Source organism: Aspergillus oryzae, chromosome 4 (assembly GCF_000184455.2).
Source record: "Aspergillus oryzae RIB40 DNA, chromosome 4".
Taxonomy (NCBI): Eukaryota; Fungi; Ascomycota; class Eurotiomycetes; order Eurotiales; family Aspergillaceae; genus Aspergillus; species Aspergillus oryzae.
The window spans coordinates 4,721,274-4,746,928 of NC_036438.1; the positions used below are offsets into that span (position 1 = coordinate 4,721,274).

At 48.2% G+C, this 25,655-nt stretch overlaps 8 protein-coding genes across 8 annotated transcripts; 4 read left to right on the plus strand and 4 right to left on the minus strand.

The window, feature by feature from the left end:
* Window positions 1-1,023: 1,023 nt before the first annotated feature.
* AO090166000061 (uncharacterized protein) lies at window positions 1,024-2,706 on the plus strand (the record flags this gene model as incomplete). Its single annotated transcript, XM_001822793.1, has 1 exon — window positions 1,024-2,706. One exon carries the CDS (start codon window positions 1,024-1,026, stop codon window positions 2,704-2,706), a length of 1,683 nt encoding a protein of 560 aa, XP_001822845.1.
* A 2,170-nt stretch (window positions 2,707-4,876) lies between these two features.
* On the minus strand, window positions 4,877-7,011 carry AO090166000062 (uncharacterized protein; the record flags this gene model as incomplete). The annotated part of the gene is made up of 2 exons (XM_023237067.1): window positions 4,877-4,965; window positions 5,061-7,011. The coding sequence occupies 2 exons, from the start codon at window positions 7,009-7,011 to the stop codon at window positions 4,877-4,879; spliced, it is 2,040 nt and encodes a 679-aa protein (XP_023091935.1).
* A 1,538-nt stretch (window positions 7,012-8,549) lies between these two features.
* Window positions 8,550-12,365, plus strand: AO090166000063 (uncharacterized protein; the record flags this gene model as incomplete). Its single annotated transcript, XM_023237068.1, has 1 exon — window positions 8,550-12,365. The coding sequence occupies one exon, from the start codon at window positions 8,550-8,552 to the stop codon at window positions 12,363-12,365; it is 3,816 nt and encodes a 1,271-aa protein (XP_023091936.1).
* A 362-nt stretch (window positions 12,366-12,727) lies between these two features.
* AO090166000064 (uncharacterized protein) lies at window positions 12,728-15,391 on the plus strand (the record flags this gene model as incomplete). Its single annotated transcript, XM_001822796.1, has 3 exons — window positions 12,728-13,081; window positions 13,131-14,203; window positions 14,254-15,391. The coding sequence occupies 3 exons, from the start codon at window positions 12,728-12,730 to the stop codon at window positions 15,389-15,391; spliced, it is 2,565 nt and encodes an 854-aa protein (XP_001822848.1).
* A 286-nt stretch (window positions 15,392-15,677) lies between these two features.
* On the minus strand, window positions 15,678-16,109 carry AO090166000065 (uncharacterized protein; the record flags this gene model as incomplete). Its single annotated transcript, XM_001822797.3, has 1 exon — window positions 15,678-16,109. The coding sequence occupies one exon, from the start codon at window positions 16,107-16,109 to the stop codon at window positions 15,678-15,680; it is 432 nt and encodes a 143-aa protein (XP_001822849.3).
* Window positions 16,110-17,313: 1,204 nt separating this feature from the next.
* Window positions 17,314-18,834, plus strand: AO090166000066 (putative MFS transporter Seo1; the record flags this gene model as incomplete). The annotated part of the gene is made up of 4 exons (XM_001822798.3): window positions 17,314-17,467; window positions 17,518-17,768; window positions 17,812-17,845; window positions 17,894-18,834. 4 exons carry the CDS (start codon window positions 17,314-17,316, stop codon window positions 18,832-18,834), a joined length of 1,380 nt encoding a protein of 459 aa, XP_001822850.3.
* A 1,325-nt stretch (window positions 18,835-20,159) lies between these two features.
* Window positions 20,160-21,163, minus strand: AO090166000067 (uncharacterized protein; the record flags this gene model as incomplete). Its single annotated transcript, XM_001822799.3, has 2 exons — window positions 20,160-20,806; window positions 20,866-21,163. 2 exons carry the CDS (start codon window positions 21,161-21,163, stop codon window positions 20,160-20,162), a joined length of 945 nt encoding a protein of 314 aa, XP_001822851.3.
* A 1,100-nt stretch (window positions 21,164-22,263) lies between these two features.
* AO090166000068 (uncharacterized protein) lies at window positions 22,264-24,809 on the minus strand (the record flags this gene model as incomplete). The annotated part of the gene is made up of 5 exons (XM_001822800.1): window positions 22,264-22,354; window positions 22,410-22,606; window positions 22,662-23,910; window positions 23,996-24,462; window positions 24,567-24,809. 5 exons carry the CDS (start codon window positions 24,807-24,809, stop codon window positions 22,264-22,266), a joined length of 2,247 nt encoding a protein of 748 aa, XP_001822852.1.
* Window positions 24,810-25,655: the final 846 nt, after the last annotated feature.

A 25,655-nucleotide genomic window follows, 5' to 3' on the forward strand; every position in this document is an offset into this window, starting at 1 on the left:
TCACTTGTCTCGAAATACTCTGGTGTTCCAGATTCCTGGATCACTGTCAAAGGGCCACTGGTATCTGCAAGTATCGGTAGAGATACTATTAATAATACCACCACGGTGGTAATCAATCTTGGACAAGTATACGGAAGTTCCCCACACCCAGGGTATAAATTAGCCCTGTTCAATATAATTCCAACATAGTACCGGAATCCACTGGTCTCTAGTAACGTTAAGTCCGGGAGGATGGCCGTCAGGTCCGAACAGGGGGCACTGTTGTGGATTGGTGCTCGACATGGTGAGCTGAGACTAACTCACGTTGCACAAGCATTCCTGAGAAATCTGGAGATACAACCGCTGCTGGCTCCTTCCACTGGCCGACCTACATTTATGACCTATACGGTATAACCGGCTCTTTCAGCTGTCCTTGCCTCTCAGTGGAGTTGACTACCTCACACTACTTTACTGATCTGGAGGTCTGTCAGACAGTACGGCTAGTAGGAGGTGCCCATATTGCGACAATACGACACCAGCCATGTGTAAAGCGTCTTGAATTCCGACGTCCAGTTACATGGGTGTCATCTATGTTCGACTAAGGTTGTCTCGTTCCATGGTTGGGTTATATGTCGGAATATACCTAACTCTTAGATCCTCTCATACGTAATAGAAAACCAAGAGCCGATAGCAGATTCGATTCAACTTGCTGCTACAATCCGATATACTCAATAGAAAGCATATTTTATAGTCGATGACGAAGCCTGTGTCGTGTACCACGTTATGCGATATACCCGCGCAGCTGCATTCGGTAAAGGTGAATATGAAGGCAAAAGGATATCCATAAACTTATATAGGATGATGTCACCAGTATATATGTTACATTGGAGATGCTATTTGCGCTTCCCTCTTTCATCTTAAAAGCGAGGATTGTGCACCAAAAGCAGTCTACCTTCGACATAGATCCCACCACTTTATTCTGCTGCCACTTCAAGTACCACCTATACAACCACAACAAATCTCAACGGAGATAATATCATCACCATGTACGACGACACAATCCCCGACCTGTGTATGTTCGGCGGGCCAATGGACGACCTGGACGAGAAGGACCTTAACGAAGCAATTGCCGACTCCATCCACATCAACCCTCGCAATGGAACTCTGGGGCTCCCCATCACCGGTTCCGGGATGGACCAAAGAAAGCCCAAACTTGCCATGATGGTGGGTAAATTCTGGAAACCTGGCAGTGAACTGCGTATTGCTTTCATGAGCGGCACACCATGGCAACATGACCAGGTCAAGAAGTTCGCTCCCATCTGGACGCAGTACGCCAATTTGAAGTTCAAATTCGTCGACTACGATAAATCATCGCCGCCAGACATACTGATCAACTTTGACCCATCCAGGGGTTCTAATTCTTACTTGGGGACCGACAGTGCTGGCGTCGCTAGACATGGTAGGCACTCTATGAATCTGGGTTGGATTAATGAGAAGACCAGCGAGAACGCAAGGCGTTCAACTATCCTCCACGAATTCGGGCACGCCCTAGGTGCGGCCCACGAGCATTCCAGTCCGCGCGCTGAGATCAACTGGAACAAAGAAGCTGTGTATGCAAGGTATTCAGGCCCGCCAAACAAGTGGGACAAAGCAAAGATCGACCATAATGTGCTTCGGAAGATTCCGGACAAGTATACCAAAGCCACCGAGTTTGATCCCGATTCAATCATGCTCTATGCCTTCCCAGGCTCGCTGACAATGGATGGGAAGGGAACCGAGCGCAAACACTTCCTCTCTGCTCGGGACAAGGAGTTCATGCGATTCATCTATCCCTTCGACACCCACGATGTGGGCATGTTCAACACTATAGAGGTTGCAACCGGCAACAAGTCGCAGCAGTTGTTCGTCACCACCGTTCCCTGGAACAGGAAGTATTCCTCGCCTCCGGCAATGGTCTGGGGGTTCAATCATCTGGATATCCCCTCTAATCGGAATCTCAGGATCCAGGCCAATATTACTGACAAAGGTCTGGACCATTTCAAAGCAAGGATCGGGACATGGATGAACAGTGAGATCCACTCTGCTGGAATGACGTGGATGGAAGTTGGCCCCGACTGCGGTTTTGTCCATACTGGAAGTGTCTCCCTTCGCGATATTCCTGGCTGGCAAAGGAAACCTAGTCAGAACTCAAAGCGTGTCACCTTCTCGACACCATTCAAACACCAGCCCAAGGTTGTCTGCTTCCTGACACTCCTGGACTTTTTCCAGGGTGAAGATTGGCATGTCAAGACCTACGCGACAAATATCGACCACACTGGCTTCACCATCCACATGGATACCAGGTCGAGTGGCGTTATGCATGGGGTTTGTGTCAGTTGGTTTGCCTATGAGGCTGGCCGACCGGACATGATTAGCGGACGCTTTTCGACAAACGACATCCGGGTGCCGAGCCAGCACAGGCATGATGCGACGTCCGCTGTGATCTTTGACAAGACCTTCTCGCGTACGCCCAAGGTCTTGTTGGCCCTGGATGAGCTGGACTATGCCCAGGCAAAAGACCTGCGCCTGCGAGTCAGCACATCGATGGTGTCAAAGGATGGTTTTACCTGGCATCTCCAGTCTTGGGACGATTCAATAATGTACAGTGCCGGCGCGTCCTACCTTGCCTGGGCTGAGACAGAAAAGTCCAAGTCTAACTTGAATGGAAGTGGGATTGTGATTGTATAGAGACAACGATAGTGATAGTCGTTCGGATAGCAAATTATATTAATATTTATTTTCATTGCCTTATGTGCACATTTGGTTATCTCTTGGTATAACCCACCACTGCCCCAACCCTGGGGTCCTCAAGTGACTTGTAGGTACCTGTAACAACCGTGACCTGTTCTCAGAAAATTGGATCATGAATCCCACTACTTCTACTCCGTTAGTTAGCAACTAGTCACAGCTACCTTGCTTAGTCAGTTTCGTGTGAAGGACGCGTACAAAGAGATCCGTTGTGTATCACAGCTGTTGAGATTGAGCAGACCATTGATCTGCCTATTTTTGATAATGCCTCAAGCAGTCGGTGGGCGGATTGGATGCGGGTGGCAGGTCGTGTCGGGTTTAGACCCAGGGTATAGACGGAGGATCCTCCTAGAAAGTATTACAGAGACGTTGGGGAAGTAAGCAATCCGAGCTAACTTGTTGATTCATCTATGAAATGCAGAACAAGACTTGGGTTGTTGCACATAGAAGGTAAAGAAATACTGCGCATATATATAACGGAAGGTTAGTCGGTTTGTATACTAATAGACAGTGAGATAAGCTCTCAGAGCATGCGAGGAAAATATCAAGCCTCCAGATAAAACGCTGCCTTCGAAAATGCAAGTTTAGGTTAATCTAGAGAAACTGCTTTACCTATCGCATAGCACAGCATCTACACCATCGCATACCATACCGTCTGTTGGACGAGCAACCTACTGGGGTGACTAAGCGTAGTGGTCACGTGGCCAAGGGCTCAAAACTCGGGGTGCCATTGGGATGATCTTGGTAAGATACATTTTGTGGTAATGGGTTGAGCTTCTGGGAAAGACGTAATGGAATTTTTGCCGCTGTATTAGAATTCTATGAAGATGGTGTTTTGGTGAATTATAGAGGGAAGCTGTGATGTTTATGTGCCGTTCTTTTGATAGCTAGTGTCGACAGACAATCGAGTGCCCGAGTAAAACTTTATCAATTATAGAAAAAGGGATGAATCACCGCAGCAGGGCAATTCTCTCGGCCAATCGTGAACTACATATTAGAGTTAATTATTAAGTCAGACTTTATCCGTTGCGTGGCTTTTGACTCTCGTAGTGGTCTCTGAGGACACAATGTTGCCAATAGATCTCTATATCAGGCCTAAGAGGTACCACAAAGTTGTACGTTACATTTTGGGGGGCTAGACTGAATATTAAGAGATGGTCAAACGGCGACTGTACTTAGCAGCGCTCTGAGCCGACCAGGACCCAATCGGTATACTCGAAGCGAGGGATATACGACAGCCCGACGAATATAAGATTGAAGGCTTAACCTTAGTGTCAGGTAAAGCTTTATTTTGGACACCGTGAAATCGGTAACTGCCGGATTAGCTAGAATCCAGGGTCGAAATCGCGCATGTGAGCGATATTTTCCGAATTTCTAACCACAACCGAGAAGCACAGCCATTAATTGTGGCATCGGTTGGCAAGTCTCTTTAACGAAGCCATAACATATCGCTCTATAGTCTATGGAAGTGGATATGAAAATAACGACTAGTAGTCGAGGCCTAATTGTTGAGGCTCGAGGGTCATGTTAACTTTAATTGGAAAGAGAATCTAAATATAAAGCTTTCCTAACATCAAAAGCACAGAAAGTGTCCTGGGCTTATATCAGCAGCGCACAGCACATATATCAGTCTCCTTATTGCAATCATCGCAGATTACCAGCCACAAAATATCGATTTATGACAGCTATCATTGTTGAGTATCTTATCCTAGTAAGCTACGACTGCATAGAGGTAACGACATAAACAGGATATCTTTCAGGAAGATATTGTTGCACCTGTCGTATCCCCGAATAAGCCAAAGCTCGAATGCTTGTTTGCTTCGCTAGACGGCCCTATGCATGACTTCATAGTGCGGTAACAGACAGACCAGCCAAGTCTCAATTTATCCAGCCAGCTCGATCCATCTCTTAATTAAGTTGTCATGGAATCTGGCCTTCATTAGAGCCACTGGGCAATTGAATTTGAATACCCAACTCTTTAAAGTGCCTCTCACCATACTGTCATGTGTCAGCACCCGGAAACACCAATACTTGGATGGTTTTACTCACGCGCTGCGTGGCCACAAATCCGGTAATAATGCGTCCCTGAGGGAGATTTTCAAGATAGCAGCTATTTGGACAAACTATCGTTGGGCTGCCGGAGCCGTCGAATGGATCGCCAGGCTGGAACTCCATTTCTCGGTTCCGGTTTGTGGTGACCTGGGTAGGGTTAGAAATGGAGGTCTAGGTGGGCAGAGGTAGAATACGCACCCTAAAGCCATAAATACAGCTGGCATCAGTATTACTTATCGTACTTCCTACAACGTCGGTGATCCGTTCCCCACCTGGCCCATCAATTGAAAAGGTCAATTTCTTGTCTGAAGTACATTCGCCGAACCGCAAGGTCTTGTCGGAGTAATTGAATGTCATTCCTAGGATCGGAGAGAACTCTGATGAGACATGCACCTCCATGCTGAGGAGGGAATCAAGCCACTCGCCATTAGGCCCTCCAAAGTCGATATTCATCAAGGGGCGATAGGGCGTCCCTAGATTTTCGGTTGGGAATTGATAAATCCGTAGATTATCATAGCTGGGTCGTTCAGACTGCCACAAATATGAATCAGGGAGAGTAAGATCTAGAGGATAATCCAGCCAGAAGGGCTTGCTAGATCTCTCTTCCCGCGACTCGTTATGAATGGTTCCAATAGCAGTTATTTTATGTGCCTTGCACGCGTTAGTCATGGAATCAGTAGTGGTAGAAGAAGTGCTTACATCAGTGCCAGCGAAAATATGATATTTCCCGCAGGGCGAATGAGGAATTCGAAGGACACCATAGCTCATGTCCTTATCCAGTGTATCCCCGACCCAGTCAGATGTAGTGTTTCCGCCAAAATGAAAGCGGATCCCCCGCAGGCCTTCTGGACAAAATGCGACTTCAATCTGATTGAATGTGGCGCGAGGGGGCACCTTGATCGTTACCAGGCCGGTCAAACCACCATATCCGACGGCCCCTTCTTGAAGACTGATGCCGGAAATAAATACTCGTGCACCTAGCTGCACAGTTGATATTTTCATTTCTCCACCACGCGGCATAGACTGTGGGAACGCGCCGATCCGGTAGCGAGGGACATGACATCCATGTGGAAGGTACTCTGTTTCCAGGGTTAGATATCCCGTATAGATATTTTCAGCGCGCCATTGGTTTAACCCCTCGGACACGAACCATTGCCCAGGTCTTAACTCCATGCAGTTCGCCCGGCGCCCGCGAGGTTCTTTCGACCGTCCACTGTCCGCTTCTACTACCGATGCTATCGGTTCCAGGAGCTCACGGATTCTCTTGCGGTTGAGCAGGGAGAGCTGTTCAGGCGATTGATCTTTGGCCTGAAGGATAGACAATGTACCGCGATATAAACGGAACCAATCGCGTGACTGTTCGAGATCAGGGAATAGGAAATCCATGCTGGAGCCTCGAGCAAACTGGCTCTTCCAAAAAGACTGTGGTAGACTCGAGAATACCAGGCGCTGCGAAAGCTCTTGACTTGTACATCTCAGGTCAAGCAGCTCAGGCACCGATAAGTATGATACAACTTCATATAATAGTTCTGAAGACAGCCGGCCGAAGGAGTTACGGTAGCCAGTATTGATGTCAGTAGATGTCGTATTGTACGCCGGGGGAGATTCTCGTCTACCATCCACATCAGGTGCGTTCTCCTCCAGCTTTTCCAATAGGGGAATAGCATAGGGATCTGTCTGTAAGAGAGGTGGCATGTCCTCTGGCATGCCCATGTCATCCAACGCCCGTTGCCATCGCTTAGCACCCCCATAATCATGGCCAAAGGAGAGACTAGATCGGTATGGACATGGGGTGCAGTAGAACTGGTTATACAGAGAATGTGCAATTTTATCCGAGTCAATCGTATGCCACAGACGATCCTGCAGCAGCATCCAGCAGGAATCATGAAGACCAAAGCCGTGCCTTTCTGATTCCGCTTGCAGTAAATCTACATCGTATAGCGCTTCCTCGTCGGCGGTGAGATAGTCCAACTCTTCATCTAACGGCGCACAGAGAGTCTCGCGGGCGCTCATAAAACCGACGCCTGTCATGAAAATGTCGCTGAAATTTTCCTTGGCCACACCGCGTACTTCGGCGTACCAGGGACGCCGGGTCTCGGGGTCGTCTTCCAGTTCTTCGCACAGGAGAACCACCCCACATAGAGGGCAGTACTTATTCGCTGGGAACAGATCGTCATCGAGCCCTGGATCCATGATAGGCTGTCTATAGCTCTTTATATATACCCAAGAAGACGAGTTAAGGGATCAGATGGCGGTGAACGTCGTTTCAGATTTTTTCTCGGGATTGATGATTAACCGCACTCGCCAGTTGGCTCTCCCTTAATGCCAAGAGCCTTCTTTTCCATAATCTCCGTGAGCAAAACTTGCGTGTCCAAGATAACCAGTTACATCCTGCTATATAGAGGCAGAGCGAGAGGCCTCTTGACAAATTTCTGGGATGGGGCCCTCTGTCGCCTCCTTTTGGGTTTCTCTAACCCAGCACCTTTGACTGGCTCGGTCAGAACACTTTGGAATCTTGATTCTCGTGATGTTCTCACTGTTCTCGGCTGGGAAGCGCCCGGACCATCTGTTTGTTAGCCGAGATTATTTGTTTCGCGTGCTACTTTAGCTTTTTGACGGGCCAGACCACGAAGTCGTTTCTTCAGAGGAACCCCTTGATTTGCCCCATCTAGTTCTCCACTACATTCTCTGATCAGCGCTCAAGAATGCCACAAGGAATCTTATCACAAGAGTCCAGCGCATATCCGTATGCAACCGCAGAGTTCAGGGATAGGTAGGAGCAGAGGCAGGAAGGTGCCTTGGCTGAATAGCCCTGCTGCCCTAAAATATTGCTGTTTGGGAAGCTGACTAAAGTACGGAAATATTTTCCATCAGCCCTTGCGCCAAACATGCAACAGTAGCAAGATCGATCGGAGCGCAAAGAGACCTCAACTCCGCTCAAACAATTGTTCAGCTTGCGTAAGGAGACTTATGGAATGCTGCCAATAGTACCTGACACTAATTTAGAGGTCCCACCGAGGAACATTCAGGCCATCGATAGTATTGCATCATTGCTTCTGGACACTAGTCACACTACGCTTAAAAATATTTTTCAACACATGCAGACGAAACACGGGAAGAAGTGGATGTTGGTCGGATAGGGGGAAGGGAAGACAAGAGCATAGCTCGTAGAGAGTGGAGAAAATGGGAAATTTTCTACGAGCTTCAGGCCCACTTTCAACTCAGCTCAGCTCAGCTCAAGCCACGAGAAGGGCATGGAGATGGACTGGTCAGGTACTTGTTTCGGAGCGTCAGCTCAATGGCGAATGTAGTGCATGGTATGTAGCAACCTAGCACGTCGTATGCAGATTGTGATGTATTGACTGCGAAGCACAGTCAGCCACGGATTCAATAAATGTTGGGACATGCGACCAGATGCCATCTTGGTCTGGTGTATCGCGATCTTAGAGTTTTCGATCCTGACGATCGGCAATCAAATTATGTATTTTTGGTAATACAGGCCATGTATGGGACCGTATTCGATCTTTGCTGCATGGGTATTGGATATACCGTCGGTCCATAGAAATAATGAAGTACTGCCCTGCTGTCAGTGACGAACAGAATAGAGTCAAAGTCAGAGCACGATGCAGACCATACCCCCTTCCTCCCCATTTACCTCGAACCACCCGCACGATGCAGACAAAATCAACCACAATGACAACGACGACCTATGCATCACTGCTCTCCCCGAGATGGCCACCCTTGGGGAGGTGGTAGACACTATTCTCGGCCAACGGGTGCAATTGAGGCGTCTGCAAGGATCAGGCGCAGCTGGTCAATCGGGATGTTCCATATACTTTGCTCGACCATGCGATGAAGACGACAATGACACCGAAGATAAGACCAAAAGGCCCATCGCCGTCGTCAAGGTCTACCCACCACACCGCCACAGCGATCTGTTGGACGAATTGGCTAGCTACAAGACACTTCGCTCGTTACCAAGCCCTCCTCGAGCTGTGCATCCGATTGGTGTGGGAAGAACCCGTGATGAAGAATCTGGGGCTCTGGCTGGGGTTGTTGTATATCAGGTCGCTACGGGAAAGGCCGTAAATACGATACTTTGCGAGCTGGGATGGATAACTCGCTTGCGGAGCCTGGTACGGGACGCGGCTATGGATGTGACGAACCGTCATAAATTACAGATATTTATGGAGCAGAATCGTGGCGACATTCCGGTCGATTGGGAGGCGCATAAGGCTCTCGAGAAACAAGGCGTCGATATCTACTTCTCAGAGGCGTTGCCGGCGTTCTTTGAGCAGCGATATCAACACCTATTGAGGGATCTTCGGTCTGCTATGAGGGCGGTGGCATCCGTCCTGGCCAAGCTGCACACTGGGAGAAGGGGAGAATGGTGCGATGCAGCCGAGAATGCACTGGAAAATATAAGGAAACGGATACGAGGATGGATAGAAGAGATTCAGACGGACGCGGCTCCAGGATACGACAATGCCGGCATTGGAGTAGACCGACGGGAAGAAATGCAGGATATGGTGGAATATGCTATCCACCAAGCAAAGCACCGAGCCACAACCTCGCTGACCCATGGCGATGCTTCGTCGGGAAACTTCTTCTGGGATTCAAACATTGGAGTCACTATGATTGACTACGGTGGCGTGCGTTTGTCGACAGATGAATCAGGGAAACCAACCGGTCTGGCCGAGATGGACACCGCTGGATTCTATGAACGGCTGCGGAAATACGCACCGTCGTTTGGAGTCAGCGACGACGATGTTACGAGTCTTCAGGAGACATTCTGGACTGCATATCATGAGCATAACATGTCCCTTGATCCAGACATTGTTCGACTGGTTCGTCTGCGCATCCAGATGAGTCGGCTCTGGTCCGCGGTGGACAAGTTCAACCAGAGTCAGGATGGAAACCAAGCAGTTGTTGAAGGGGAATTCCAACGGCTCCGTTCCATAGCCAAGTTGCTGCGAGACCAAGGAGCTTGGAAACGTAACATCCTCGTGGTTTCCAACGCAAGTGGATGTGGTAAAGGTGGCATACCATTCCTGAATCAGGAACTCGTCAATGGCTTGGCAGGTCTCAACGGTGTTTCTGTAGCACTATTTCTCGTTGGAGATAATAATTCCGTTTCCCAAACACATCATGAAAACGTAACAGTGGTCGGTCTTCCCGGTTCAGAAGCCAATGGAGAGCTCCTGTACTATATGGCCAAAGTTCACCAACCGGAAGAATTTGGTCTGCCCACCCACAGAGATGCGAACTGTCGCTCTCCCTTCGATCTCATCATTGGACACTCCCGTTATTCCAGTGCCGCCGCAGCCTTGGTCCGCGATCGGTTTTATCCCGCAGCCAAACTGGCCCTTATCACGCATACGAGTCCTCTGCGGAAGGCGGATGCAGCGTGGGCATGGTACGGAGGATCACGTCAGCAGGGATATGAGGAAGCAACGAGACTAGCGATGTTGGACGAAAGGATCCTCCCGAAGGCCGATTTAGCGGTGGGGGTTGGTCCTGTGCTCACCAACGAGGCCAGAGAGCGCGAGTGGGTGGGACAGTTGACGCGTCCACGATGGAGTTTGACAGGGCCCCGGTTTCACGAGCTCATTCCTGGTGCTCATATTGTGAAAGATGATAAGGATATAAGAGCAAGACGACCAGATGATCCATTTAAGGTGCTTCTAGCTGGTAGGGCAGATGATCCCGCCAAGGGGGTCGATGATGCGATCCACGCCGTATGGAAATTGGCGGAGTCGGGTGTGGAAAACATAACCATCGACATACTTGGGGTGCCTATCGGAGAGGTGGAAAAGAGACAAGAGGAAGTTGATCAAATGACTGGTATACCAGCACTAGTTCGGTTTCATCCCTTCTCCAACGACCAGCATGTAGTGCGTCGGTCTTATCAAGCTGCCGATCTGGTGGTGATGCCATCCACACATGAAGGGTTCGGGATGATATTCACCGAGGTTGCAGGGCTTGGAATTCCTATTCTCGTAACAGAGGACAGCGGTGCTGGGCAGTTTGCTCTGGACCGAAGTCGTATTCCAGCTGAGTTGGGCGATGCAGTAGTAGTGATGGATGAGAAAGCGTACGGGATTCCTGCCTCGATCAAAAGCAGTCGCGTGGGCCTTTGGGCCGATCGAATTAATCAAGTTCGACAGAATCCAATCCAGGCAGTACGCAATGCGAGAGAATTACATAATGTTATGCGGGGGTATTCATGGGCACATGCAGCAGAGGCATTACTAGATGCTGCCATGGAGCATCATGAAGGGGACACAGTGCAGACAGCCCATGGTTCTCTCTTGCCATATCGACCGCTCCTTAGCCCAGAGGTGGATGCTTCTCTCCGATGTGCTACAACGATCCGTAATCATAACGGAGTACCGGAAAGAGAACAAGCTGCCGCGGTAGTGAAGAGTCTACCAGAGATAGCTCCATCACTAAACGCCCTTAACGAGTTCGTTTCTAAAGCGTTGGGTCATCAAGTCATTCTACGACCATTAGATGGACCTCATGTGAAGGGATTCTCTGGAGCGCCGGTCTTCTTCGCGCATTCTACCTTTACTCACAGCTACCAGACAAGACAGACAGACGCTGCTATCCTGTCGCAGGGTGAGGAGCTAGCGGTGATCAAGTTATTTCCAGCCGGCCTGGATAACGGCATCGCAGAAGAACTGTCGAGTTTGGAATGGTTGCTGCATCAAACCAAGGGCGATATCAACACCCCAACCCCCATTGCCGTGGGGCGAACGACATGGGACGAAAAGGAGACTGGCGTAGTCACATACAGGGTAGCTCAAGGAGTCTCCCTCTATCAGCTCATGGCGCGTTTAGGTCTGCTAGATGGACCCGAACGAGACGATAGCGTCACAGTGTTGAAGCGTGGTGTTATAGAAGCGGCCAAAACCCTGGCCAAACTGCATTCTTACGCCGTCCAAGGACGCTCGAGTGAGGGATATCTCGAATGGTACTACGACGCAGCGCCAGGACGGGTCAATCGGCTGCGTTCCCATGCCGGCATATTACTTGAACACACTGGGATTGATGTGGATAAGCTCGACGAGAAGGTTCATACACTCATTGCTCAGTCACGGCAGGAGATATATCGTCATCCACAAGCAGCAGTAGTGCATGGTGATGCCCATCCCGGGAACTTCTTCTTTGACCCGAGATCCGGTCGGACCACCGTCATCGACGTGACTACATTACACTGCTCGCTTGATGAGAACGGCAATCCCGCTGGCACACCTGAGAGAGATGTAGGACATTTTCTTCATATGCTGCGCCGCACGGGGGAACAGTTGAATATGAGAGAGAAGGAGATGGACGAGTGCTCCAGGGCATTTCTGACAGCGTATAAAGGCACTGCGGCCGGAAAGTTGGGTATACATACTCTTCGACTATTGGGTGTATGTTCTGCTCTGTCTTTTGTTGGACATGCACTCCAAGGTCCATCTATTGATGGACAGATCCTGAAACAACAGGCGAAGATATTGGATGATATGTTTTGTCTCGACCAGTCTGGGCTCCTTGGTTGAGTCTGTCCAAGTGCATACAATTGTCCATCCTGGCCCAGGCATAAATTACCTAGATTCTGATAGATCAGTAACTAATGTGTATTTATTATCAATGGATATCCACCTCAGCTCGGCAATGAACAGATCCACTTCTCAGCTGAACTGCCGTGTTAAATTACCGGACGTGTATGGTACAATACCACCCCTTACCATAACAATGTTGGTGGATGGACCCGCTTTACTAGGACTAGTACGGAGTAGATCTGCACCAGAGATAATATTAATTAAATAGTAAACGACAACTTCATTCCTTACTTATCCTATGTATTCGTCGACATTTCAACCCAGTCGACAATCCTGCGGATGATAGGGCGGTCCTGAATATGGACATCCTTCCAAACTCACGGCAGCTAGCCGTCCTCCGCATAAGCTATCCCATCGTCATTTTGGTCGCTTTCTTCGTTGCATTCATCGCGCATTCAATACTCATTGCTAGGTCCACCACGAAAAATGGCACCACGCCACTGGGACCTGGTGGGAAACCGCTGCCGAAGCGATTACGAAGTACGATGAACAATCTCCGAAACGCGCAACGGAATGTATCTCGGCGGATGAAGCTTGCTTTTGCCTGGTTGGCAGTTGGGGTCCTGTTAACGTATGTTGCCGACGGGGTGATTCATATAATGCATGTGTTGGTGGCCAAGTCAGAGAAGTGGTGGTGTGGACAGGCGGTTGTGGTATGTTGATTTTTCCTCATTCGCAGAATACCAGCTGAGGAGTAGGTAGATCTACGTCGTGGGATCGTTTTTCTCCCATGCGGTTATCTTGGTGGCACTCCTCGAGGCCTCCCCTGCGCCGACCATTGCGCATTTTATACCATGGATCACAGCGCTTCCGTTCGAGTTGGTGATTCTGGCGGGGACCCTGTCTGTATATACAACCGTGCATCATGAGCCGGTGATTGGAAACCCGTACGGTGGAGGACCTCGACGGGAGGGAATGACCAAATGGGAGACGATGGAGATAGTCTCCGCGTCTATCCGTCTCCTTTTGTTCTCTTTGATGGTTGGTCTGTATATGATCAAGTTTGTCCACAAGTCTAACCCCCACGAAACTGTCGAGTTCGGAAGTGCAAGTGAAGTTGCTGGATTACTGAGTGGGTCGAATGAAGGAGATGACTCGGCGCCAGAACCGTGGATTCGGCCGACTACCACACCAGAGACAAGCTGGTGGGAGTACGTCAGCAGCTATTCTCTCTTCTTCCCGTATCTATGGCCGGCCAAATCTCGTCGGTTGCAGATAGTGGTTGTCATCTGCTTTCTGTTACTTATCGTGCAGCGTGTTGTCAACGTCCTCGTCCCATACCAGGTGGGAGTCGTCACCGATACGCTCTCCTGGGATAATGGTGAGATACAGATCCCATGGATTCAGATTGCTGTGTATATCTTCTATCGCTGGCTACAAGGAAGTACCGGAATCCTGGACTCGATTCGATCCAATCTGTGGATATCCGTAAGCCAATACTCCTACATGGAGTTGTCCACCGCTGCATTTGAACACGTCCATAGTCTAGGATTGGACTTTCATATGAACAAGAAAATGGGCGAGGTTTTATCTGCTTTGACCAAGGGAAACTCGATCAATACATTCCTAGAACAGGTGACATTCCAAGTTTTGCCGATGATATTCGATATGGCCATTGCCGTGGGATATTTCCTTATCGCATTCGATGCATACTATGCACTCGTCGTGGCCATCGTGACATTCTGCTATGTCTACGTGACTGTCCGTATTGCTCAATGGCGAGCCGAAATGCGGCGGCAGATGGTGAATGCCTCCAGACAGGAAGATGCTGTGAAGTATATCCTTCCTTCCTTATCTCTTCGGTATAGAACTAACCCCCATACAGAAACGACTCGCTCATGTCCTACGAAACGGTCAAGTACTTCAACGCAGAAGACTACGAATTCGACCGATACAGAAACACCGTATCTAACTTTCAAAGCGCCGAATGGCATTCCCTCTACGCCCAGAACCTCATGAACATCTCGCAAAACACCGTCTTCATACTAGGTCTGCTTATCACTTGTTTCATCGCCGCATATCAAGTCTCCACCGGCCAGCGTCCCGTTGGCCAGTTCGTTACTCTCCTCACCTACATGGCGCAGCTGCAAACCCCTCTCACCTTCTTCGGTACATTTTTCCGATATATCCAGTCCGCCATGATCAATGCAGAACGTCTCCTTGAATTATTCCGGCAACAGCCCTCCGTGCAGGACGAGCCATTTGCGGTCCCGTTGGAGAATTGCAACGGCAGCATCACCTTCCAGGACGTCTCATTCTCATACAACTCCAAACCAGCCCTCCAGAACCTGTCATTCCACTGCAAGCCCGCAACAACAACAGCCTTAGTCGGTGAATCAGGTGGTGGTAAATCTACCATCTTCCGTCTACTCTTCCGCTTCTACAATGCCGGCGGGCGTATCCTCGTCGACGGCCACGATGTTCAAGATATCACTATCGCCTCACTGAGAAAGCATATCGGCATTGTCCCCCAAGATACCGTTCTCTTCAACGAAACACTTATGTACAACCTCAAATACGCCAACCAAGCGGCCACGGACGAAGATGTCTACAACGCCTGCAAGGCAGCCTGTATCCATGATAAAATCCTCGCCTTTCCCGAGGGCTACGAGACCAAAGTAGGCGACAGGGGTTTACGCCTAAGCGGGGGCGAGAAACAGCGCATCGCAATTGCGCAGACTATATTAAAGAATCCTCGGATCATCATGCTTGACGAGGCTACTGCCGCACTGGATTCCGAAACAGAGGAACATATCCAGGAGGCATTGGCTGCGTTGTCGCGTGGACGGACGATGTTGATCATCGCACATCGACTGAGTACGATTGCCACTGCTGATAATATCTTGGTCTTGAATGAGGGGCAGATTGTGGAGAGTGGGACGCATCAGGAACTGTTGGCAAAGAATGGGAAGTATACCTCTATGTGGAACAAGCAGATAAAGGCGCAGAAGGCTGCTGATTAAAGACTAATGTGTATAACTATTATAATACTACAAGCCATTTATTTTGGTTATAGGTAATGAACACTGTTCCCGAGTTGTATACGTTACCAGAACAAACCAACTCTGCATACTCTAAACTACTTGAATAAAGCAAATAAATGCAAACTAAAGGAACCTCTTCATTTACTATGTCAAGCGTAACACTAAAGTTTCCGGTCGGCGCTCCGAAATATCAGGAGCAATCTTATCGTATTTCTACATGCAGCCCCTCAATTCTTGATCAACATGGGATACTACCGTGGAAGACCTATATCAAAACAGGCGTAGTATAAATATCAATGCAAGCGTTTTCCACAAAGTTCGTCCAGCCAGGAAACAACGCCCGAGGAATGATAGAGATCCTATCCCCAGGTTCAAGATTTTGAACCAACCGCAGGTCCTGATCACTGCGGTATATAATCTCATGGCACATGGTGTCCTCGCTTGCGTGCACATTGGTCTCCAGCCGCAAGTTCGCATCCTTGGAGATGTCATCTCTTCCCGCCGGTCTAGTGATCTTAAGATCAAACCATGTCCAAGAGTTGTTAAAGGAGCTATGTTCCTGAGGATAACTAATCCACCCCTGGTCATGGCTCCAGATTGTGACTCCAATCTTTTTCACGGGGTACAGCTCGCCTTGAAACGGCGCAGATGTCAAATATGGTGGTTGCCCGTGGCAGTCACTCTCCGCATACTGCATTTCGTCCGCCCTAGAGATCTGGGGTAGCAGCCAATATTCGGCGTACTCTAACATTTACAGGACAAGGTCGGACGGGAACCATCGTTTCAGAATATTGAAAACTGAAATAGCATAATCCGAATGGCGTGGGTAGTGCACTGTTTGCTTCTCATCGATGGAGACTGCCATGACTCCGAGTGATGTTCATATCTAGAGAGGAACAGACCAAGAGAGGCTAACGATATTCCGCCAGCTAGGAGAGGAGCTTATCCTCGGTATTGAGGCCCCTGAACTGTGGTTTTGCGTTTGACTGACAGTCTGAAAGACAAGTTGTCTGTATAACCATGTCACCTGACCAAGGTGAGCACATGCCCCGCACTTGCCCTTCACTACCCTGCTACCTCAGGCAGACATATACCCTCAAATACGAGGCACACTATCCTCCTGTACAATGACAGGAGTTAGCAAGGCTAGAAAATAGCTTGACAATTCACTATAGAGTATAAAAGGTTCACTGTGATGTTATCGCGATTCCATAAATGTAGAGCATCCTAACTTGAGAGTTGGAATGATATCTTGCCTGAACAATATATATCTAGTTAGCTTACCTGAACTCACACTGCTAACATATAATTTTCCGTTGAGTAGCCAAGTTCAAAAACCAAATCTGAATAAGCTTACCATGATCTTGATAATTTCGAACCCGCACTGTCGCTTTATTTATGTTGTGAGACAATCAGCCAGGTAGATCTCGAGTTCTTACCTCATGTAGCGCAGATATGCAATGAGAATATTAAACACTACACTAGAGATGCCTTGATTATAGGTTAGCAGTGAACCACGTTGGATGTAAAGTATTTGTTGATATTTGACCAAACTAATCCGTAGTTTAGAAGTATACTCGGCACAATATGTATTATAGAAACCTTATCAGAAGCAGCTATGAAACGATTCAATGGTCGTTGCTAGCTCACTATGCAAATGCCGGGTTAACATGCGGAGGCTGAGCACGTCTTATAGCCACCTCCTGGCATGATTCTTGGCCTGCATTAGACTACCGCACCTACCATGTTTCGTCTGAATCGTAGAGATATCTCGATTCTGCAAGTGGCCGGATGACGCGACTCTGATCGGCGGTCACGTAATGAGCCGTAACTGACATCTTCTGTATGAATGTATATAATCTTCTGCGATGCAATGACCTGCCTCTCGAGCCATCGACACAATGGGCTCTTCATCCCGTCCATGGTACCGTATTCGGTGGTTCGCTGACGAGGACACACCTGAGGAACGACGACTGATCGTGAAACTTGACCTCCTCATCGTCCCTTATGCCTTCCTAGCTTACTGGGTGAAATATATCGACCAGGCTAACATCAGTGGGTTTTTCGTTCTCCTGACTGTGTCACTCGTAGATTAATGGTTTTAGATAATGCCTACGTCTCTGGAGTTAAAGAGGACCTCAACCTGCAGGGCAATGATTTGGTTCAGCTGCAAACCATGTACACTGTTGGGGCCGTCGTGGGGCAGATACCTTTTGTCTACCTATTTACTAAACTGCCCATTTCCTGGTTGATTCCGATCTTGGATATCGCGTGGGGTGTCTTCACATTATTGCAATTCCGAGCAAGTTCCTTCGGCGAGCTAGCAGCTTATCGATTTCTTGTCGGATGGTTTGAAGTATGTCGTCCTCTATTTGTTGTAAACCAATGCTGACTACCAGGCCGCCTTCTTTCCCGGAATGCACTACATATTCGGTAGGCCTTTCCATTGAGCAAAGTTAGCATTTCAACTGACATGTACAGGTGCCTGGTATCGTGGGGATGAAATCGCCCGTCGGGGTGGCTGTTTCTATGTCGGCCTCACACTGGGAACTCTCACAGCCAGTCTGATCCAATCCGGCGCATCAGCCCGACTTGATGGCGTGCATGGTCTCGCCGGTTGGCGATGGATGTACATTGTTTGCGCTATCATCACCATCCCAATCGGAATTCTAGGTTTCTTCATCCTGCCCGGCACCCCCGACAAGCCCAATCGCATGGTACTGCGGCGCAAAGACGTTGATCTCGCAAAGTCGCGACTTGCCAGAGCCGGCCATGGCTTCAATCCTGGATTCCAATGGCGGGCTGTGATTAACATTGCTCGCAATTGGAAGTTCTGGGCGATGCTTCTGTTGGACGTCTTCTTCTGGAATGGCTCTTTGAATACCACTGCAGGTGGGTACTTGCTCTGGCTGAAAAGTCTGAATAGGTTCTCAACAGCGCGGCTGAATGAGCTGTCTGCTATTTCACCCGCTCTCGGTATGTTCTACACGTTGTTCATCTGTTTTGCGTCAGATCTCGTGCTGGGACCAGCCTGGGCCATCACTGTCTCACATCTCTGGAACATCATTGGTCTGGTCATATTAGTAGTTTGGAACGTTCCTGAGTCTGCTAAATGGTTTGCCTTTCAAACGACCTATGCAGCTGTGGCGATGTCGAGTGTGCTATACGGTTGGATCAACAGTGAGTTGCGGGCATCACCAGTGGAACGGTCGTTGGCGCTGGTTATCACCAACACGATTGCGCAGTCGACGACAGTGTGGACGCCGTTGTTGGTTTTTAAGACAGTCGAAGGACCACGCTTTACCAAGGGATATTCATTTACATTGGCGAGTGCGATCTGTCTGATTGCGACGGCGCATTTGATCCAGTACTTTCTCAAACGGGAAAGGCACGTTTCTCACTCCAGTGTCCGAATTGAGTAACTTTGCTAACGAACGTTGCAGAAAAGAGCAAAACGCCCAAACCGACGGGGAGAGTTCGATAGAAACTCCAGTGCAGGTGCAAACGAAAGTTAGCGTGTAGGTGACAATTGTTCACTACGATGTATGCGATCTATCACGCAATCCGACCCCGCGAAGATGGCATTTTTTCGCCCTACTATTAAGGAATCTGCATCGGCAATTATACATGTTGTCTATAATGGAGGAAATGACGACTTCTGATCCCTGTCATGCGTGAGATAATACCCCAATGGCGACAACATTCATTAAGTATACCAATATTCAGGTATATTCAACAACCAGTAGAGAGAGCGGTAAATCAGAAGGATTATCACCATGAGCAACATACAAACCTATAAACCAAGGCAGATACTACGACGAGCTTCTGGCAGGCCAACGATAGGGCACTTATCGCCCATTCAATGGAAAGCAATCAATCAATGTCGTCCCCGGTGATTTCCACTGACTTTGCTCATGAGATAGCACCCCAAAAGATAAATCTGCCGCTGAACACACTCTGACATACTGAATTGGGATATCTGGGAGTTGTAGTATTGTAAAGTAACCAGCAGTATCCCACTGAATCTTCGTTTTCTTCGAATGTTGGGATTAGGTGACTCCGACTTGGGGTTGGAACAACCATCCCAAGAGCTCCCTCTTTGATGTATTGTCACGTAAAAGGCCGGTCTTTTCCCAGTTATGGCCATTCTGTTGTAGAGGTGGACCCCATGGTGGAATGGAAATTTGGCTGAACGAAGCTAAGGACCGTGTATCCATATCATACATTGATCTGTTCACTTGCAGGCGGCTAAGAGGTATAAATTGAAAGATTATCTGACCGAGGATATAATAGCCGTCTTATAATCCAATCTTCATATAGAGACGAGGAACATATATCAGACGCTTATAATATATGGATAAATTGATTAGAGTGGCACTTTTAGATAGAATGCAGGAATTAGCCTAGGCCTAACGCCGACTCAGGCATCACTTGCAAATCAATTCACAGCAGATATGAATAATTAATCGACAAATGGTAATACTTCAAGCCACTCCTTCCGCTCCTCTTCATTTCTTGCCTCACGCTGCAGAAACCTCTCCACTCCCTCATCTAGCTGTTTCCTCGACAGCTCATAATCCTGTTCATTCACCCTCCCATCCCAATGCTTAAAGCACCCCGTGTCGCTGGTAAACTCCTCCATGAGCCTCACGCCTTGAGCCCACAGTTCCACATCTCGCTCCTGCTTCTCACCTTCATCTGCTGAGAACTGCAACGGGCAAGGTATTGATGAAGCTCCATCCGAGTCTTACCCGACAATACTCGGCCACTCCTTTTGTATGTCTCTGAGAAGACTGTTGAGGCATGGCTCATAATCCATTATCGTCAACCCCGGGATAACACTGACTTGATGCCGAAGTGTCTTTTGGCCCTGAATAGCTTCGAAGACAACAGGGTTGATTTGTCGTGACCGCGCGAGGTAGAGATTATGTAGTGCCTGTGCTTGGTGCAGTACTTTTGCTTTCTGCTGTTCCACTGGGTTCAAGGACTCAAAATTCTCGGGTAGACGGACCTTGTCTAATGTTTCGGGAAGAGGACCGTTGTATTCCAAGAACGCTGGACGGGTGGCCTGGGTGAAGAGAGGAAAAAGGCTTACAGATTGCCAGTCAATGATCCCCAGAATCCGAGTTGACTCCTTAGGATCGACGAATATATTTTGCAAGTTCAAATCCCCGTGCCAGAGAACTGATGCGTGGGTAGCAGAATTCTCTGGAAGGGTGTAAGGGGCTACCTTGAGGTAATTATGAAGTGTTGAAAGTTTTTTTGCGGCGATGGGTTGGTATTGTCGCGGTCCGTAGAATAGGCCTTCTGGCATCAATGGATACTTTAGTTCGCTTTTTACAGTCGCGATCTCCCTTTTTGCAACTGCCGTCGCGAACTCTACAACTGAGGTCCCTGAGCACAGATATAATTAGCAGATATAACATGTTCACGGAAACTGTAAAGACGCTTACACGGCCCACGATCAATGTCCAATGACCCTCTTCCAAAGTCGAAGAACGAACGATGATTTGTCGGTCCAATCGCGAACTTAGTGTTCTGTACCTCCTTGCCACTGTTGTCAACATACAAGGGTAATGTGTCAACGCTCGAATGAAGATCATCCTTGTAGTACAAGCTTCCAAAACCGTTGAACTTTGTCGCGGCAAGTGTCTTTTCAAAGTCCACAACTTGCAACACAAGCTGGGCTCTCTGCTTTCCTTTCAATGAGTCCCAAACATCGCTGAGCATTACACCAGGCTGTTTCTCCATTAGAATATACTCAGCGCCAACGGGGTTACCAGTTGCTCTGGAGCTCCATGCATAGACCTGCGGAACAGGCAAGTTCAGAACATTTCGTAACTGCGGGGGGTCAGTGAGAGATAAGAAAGGTGAAAGGAAGTGTCAGCTGGTGGAACAATCTCACAAAGTCCATAGTTGCAACCTCACTTGCCGTTGTGAAGTGAGGTCGACCGGCGTTAGGATTGGGTAATTTGGCAACTATTTCGCGTCCATTATCCATAGTCAGTAGAAAGACTTTATTATACTGGCCCTCAGAAGTTTTCAAAACTCGAGCGCAGGATTGTGCTGCAACAACAGAAGCAGCAATGCCCAGGAGCTCTTGGAGCTCGAACTTAACGTAACGACACGCAAGTTGCTCCTGCTCGCGCCAGAGCCATCGACCCGACGTAAACCGCCTGAATGCGTCAATGTCATCTTTCGTATCTGAAACTGTTAGCATCTCGCAACTCTGAGCTAGTGCACATTAATTGGCTTTACCTTTCACATTCGACGGGGGTTGATGCATCGTGTGTTGATCAGCATGGAAGTGGCGCCTCATCAAGCTGCAACCAAGGGACAAACCGGGAGGCGGCGCAGTATTTAGGACATTTTTAAATGTAGCGACTGGGAAGGCCCTCATGGTATGTGCCCGAGGTCAAAGGTTATGATGTGGATGTGAGCGTTCGACGAGAGAACGGGACTGGGGTCACTAGACAGACGCAAGGCGTATTCCGGCCTAAGCATTTTAGGATTATTTATGTAAGCAATGAATTATAACGTTAGCTAACTAATATGAAAACCTTGGCCACGCGGAGAGTCATATACATCGTAGCAGTGACACGACTCGGTATATAAACAATGGGATGAGCTTATAGAACAGACACAATGGTATAGAATATATAAGATCACTTATTCATATCCTTAATGTTAGGTCTCCGTCATCAATTCCATATTATAATTAATAGCTATACTTATAGTCTCATTATCTCTGTATATAAATTATATCCCTAACAGCCAGTCTCAAGTAACATGTTATGTTCAGCTACTCCAGCTGTAGCGAGGTCTAGTACTGCATACGTATACCGTCTGAATCAGAGAAGCTTATCGTCACCATATTTCTGCGTATACAGAGCAATGGCCCTGATAGGAAAAGAGTAGATATAGTTGTAATAGAATAGTTGACTGTAAAAGAATTCATGAGGGTCCAATCTCATTCTTCAGTAGGGCCATGACTTACCAGGTGAAAATGCCTGCTCCCACACCTGCTTCCTGCTCCCATTCACCACTTGGCTTTTGTCGGCTCATTATAAGCCGAATTCCTCGCCTGATTGGCTCAGGATCGGGATAGTCGGCGTAGATTAGTGCCATACAACACCAAGCCGTCTGCACCACGTGGGAAGATTCTGCCTGGATATAAGTCTTCTTCATAATGGACTGTGCATTGTTTAGCTTGGCATGATTTACTTGGATAAATAGTTAAATGGCCTACCTCAATAGTTTCCCCCCATCCGCCGTCCTCCTTTTGCTTGTCAAGGATAAAGTCGCACCCCCGTTTGACAACAGCATGGTTTTCATATGTTTCGTTGGCACAGTGAAGTGCCTCCAAGGCAAAAAAGGCACCGTAAGTGTAAGCAATCCCCCAGGACGCAAGCCAACCTCCATCGATCTGTTGATTTTGATGGATAAAGCGAACACCACGGTCGATGGCGTTCACCACCTCCTCTGCTCGGTAGCTGCTATCACGTTCTCTGAAGAGGCTCAGTGCAGTGATGCATGAAGAGGTGGTTTCGGTGTAATCGTATTCCGTCATTACGTTGGCAAAAAGCTCGGTCCCATTCAGATGTTCCAAGAAAGGGCCACTGCGAATGGGCTCGAAGGAGCTATATCCTCCAGATGCATTTTGGATCATGAGCATATGATCGATTGCCAGCCGGATGTTTTTCTCGGTGCTAAGGCGAGGGATGTTCGTTTGACTTTCAACGAGCAAAATTGCCTTCAATGCTTCTCCAGTACAGTCTGAACAAGTTGATCCATGATATCTCGTGGTGAACGGCCATCCACCTAAGCGACTAGAACGATGGCACGGAGGTGAGTCAGGCCAGTCATCAAGGAACTGTTGCTCGAGCAGGAATTTGTAAGCATCTTCCGTGCAACCTCTCAGGTCAGGATGGTCTGAAACCCCTGATATTACGAGGGTTTGAAGAGCGAAAGATGTATTCCAAGTGTGTGCACCATGAATGCTCTGGACTTGCATCCCCTGTGGACTGAACCAAAGATATTCAAGAGTTCTTTCTTGACTTTGTTTCAGCTTCTTAGAGTTGGGCCCTTCCTCGCAATAGAACACAATCATATTCAAGAAACAGTCTAGACTGATCAATCCAGTACCGTTGAAAGTATTATCTGACGCCTTGATGATTTCCAAAGCTCTTCGCTCAGCACTTACAGCCAGAACTCTCGGGCGCAGCCATGGATTCCACACGTTGGACAATGCCCAGCTAGCTGTGCGTAGAACGCGGCTCTGCGGCTGATGACGCTCACACTCGAGGACGCATCCCTGCAGAGAAGCAAATTTGATAGACGAATATGGCTCAGTGAATATTTCTGTTCTGATTTCGTCCAGAAGAGGGTTTGATGGCATGGTGAACCTTTTACTGGAGAGGTAGCACATTGGTAAATAAACCTGGCGTACAATGTTATACCATCTCCATGGACTGATGGGTGTCCATTCAGGGAGAAGCCTTCGTATTTTGAGAGATATCGTTAGTAGATGGTAGGTCATTCGGGAAGAAACCAGGGAGAAAAAGAGGGAGAACGAAGTCATACCAGAGTTCGACGGGATAGGGGTCAGTTCCTTCCCACCCATACAAGCCAAGAAGAGAGAGCCAGAACTTCGCCCAGCTGGGTAGGTACACGGCACCGCCCATTTCCAAGAAGCATGCTCTTGCTTTGATGAGATGCTTCTCATCAGAGGGAATGCCCATTAGGCGCAGAGCAACATAGATCAACATGGTGCCCATGAGCGTGGTCTTCCCTCCTATATGCGTGGGAAACCCACCGTCCGTTGGGTCCTGAATTGTGAAAAGATAATTGGCTAACTCAATGGCATAAGCTTCGTCAATCTCAGCACCAGTGATGTACCAAGACATGATCAGCATCGGAGTTACAAAGACAATACATTTCAAGTCATCCGCCCAGCAACCACGTCCAGCGACCTGGAGACGGCTATGGAATCGGAGACCATTGGAGATAGATTGAGATGGGCTCTTTGTTGCTTCAGAATCTGGAATTGCCTGGCAGTTACTTAGCATTGTACTCATTCTGCGAGGCTGGGAGGTTGTAACAAACAAGTAACAAACAGGAGAGACAGAGAATCAATATGGGTTTATGCACAAACCAGAGGAAGTCCAAGAAAGAACCGTGAAACCAAATCCTGTGGTCTAGAATCTCGTTCATTCTGAGTGTTCAGGTATTTCCACTTCAAACGTCCAAGGTCCTTTTCGACAACCAGACGCCATGCCTCGCGATCAGTGGTGCAGGCCGAGAATGGGGGTTTCCCATCCTCGATATCCTCTTGGGCATTTAGGTGATTCTTGATCCTGAGGGCGTGCTTGTTAGATGACGCGAACTTGTGATTCATGTTGTGTATATTCTACCTCGGACGGGGAAAGAAGGAGGCCTATGGGAGTGTTCGAGGTCTTTGGAATGAGCGTGGCGGCATGCTCGATCTTATAGAATGAAAGAAAGCTCAACGGGATGTTGCATCTTAGGACCGACGTATACGAATTGCAGTGTATATATGAAAACGGCAACTGAATCTACTACATACAAGCTGTAAGGTTTCAAGCGTAATCGTCATGACCTACTGTCATGTTACATGATGGAACGTCTTGGAGCGGAAATCAATACCGAAGAGCTACGTGTACACAGGAGAATGCTCTAAGCGATGTTGCAATTAGTCTATTGGGTAATTTAGAGCTACGTGTACACCTTTGGGTAGCAATCCCTTCGGAATCAATGTGTTTCGAGCGAAGGAATTCTACAGGTCGGCAATGAATATCTTGTTTTCGGGTGATATGATGTGTCTCAGGGAGTCGTACACTTGCCAGCTCATCCCCCCACCCTCTCCCCCAAAAGCCCAGTGTATCTAGATCTCTAGACTCTACAATTTTGTGCGGTAATACAACCTTCTTGCTGCATGCGGATAAGATTGGTGCTCGTCCACGGAATTGGGATACCGTTTAGCTGTTTCAAACTTTAAAGTTATGTCATGTCAACTTTGTACTTTTGTAATCAATTGATCTACGGTTCGGGTGAAAATCCAAGCGCGTGAGGTTGCATGTCAGCGACAGGAATGTTCGCATTCCAGATTTCCATTTGCGTTGCTCACATCCGTAAGGCAACCAGTTAGCAATGTTCAGACCCTTTTGCCTCTTTGCTACAGCCATTCGGATTGTGATCAGGATTAGAAGATAGAACGAAATCA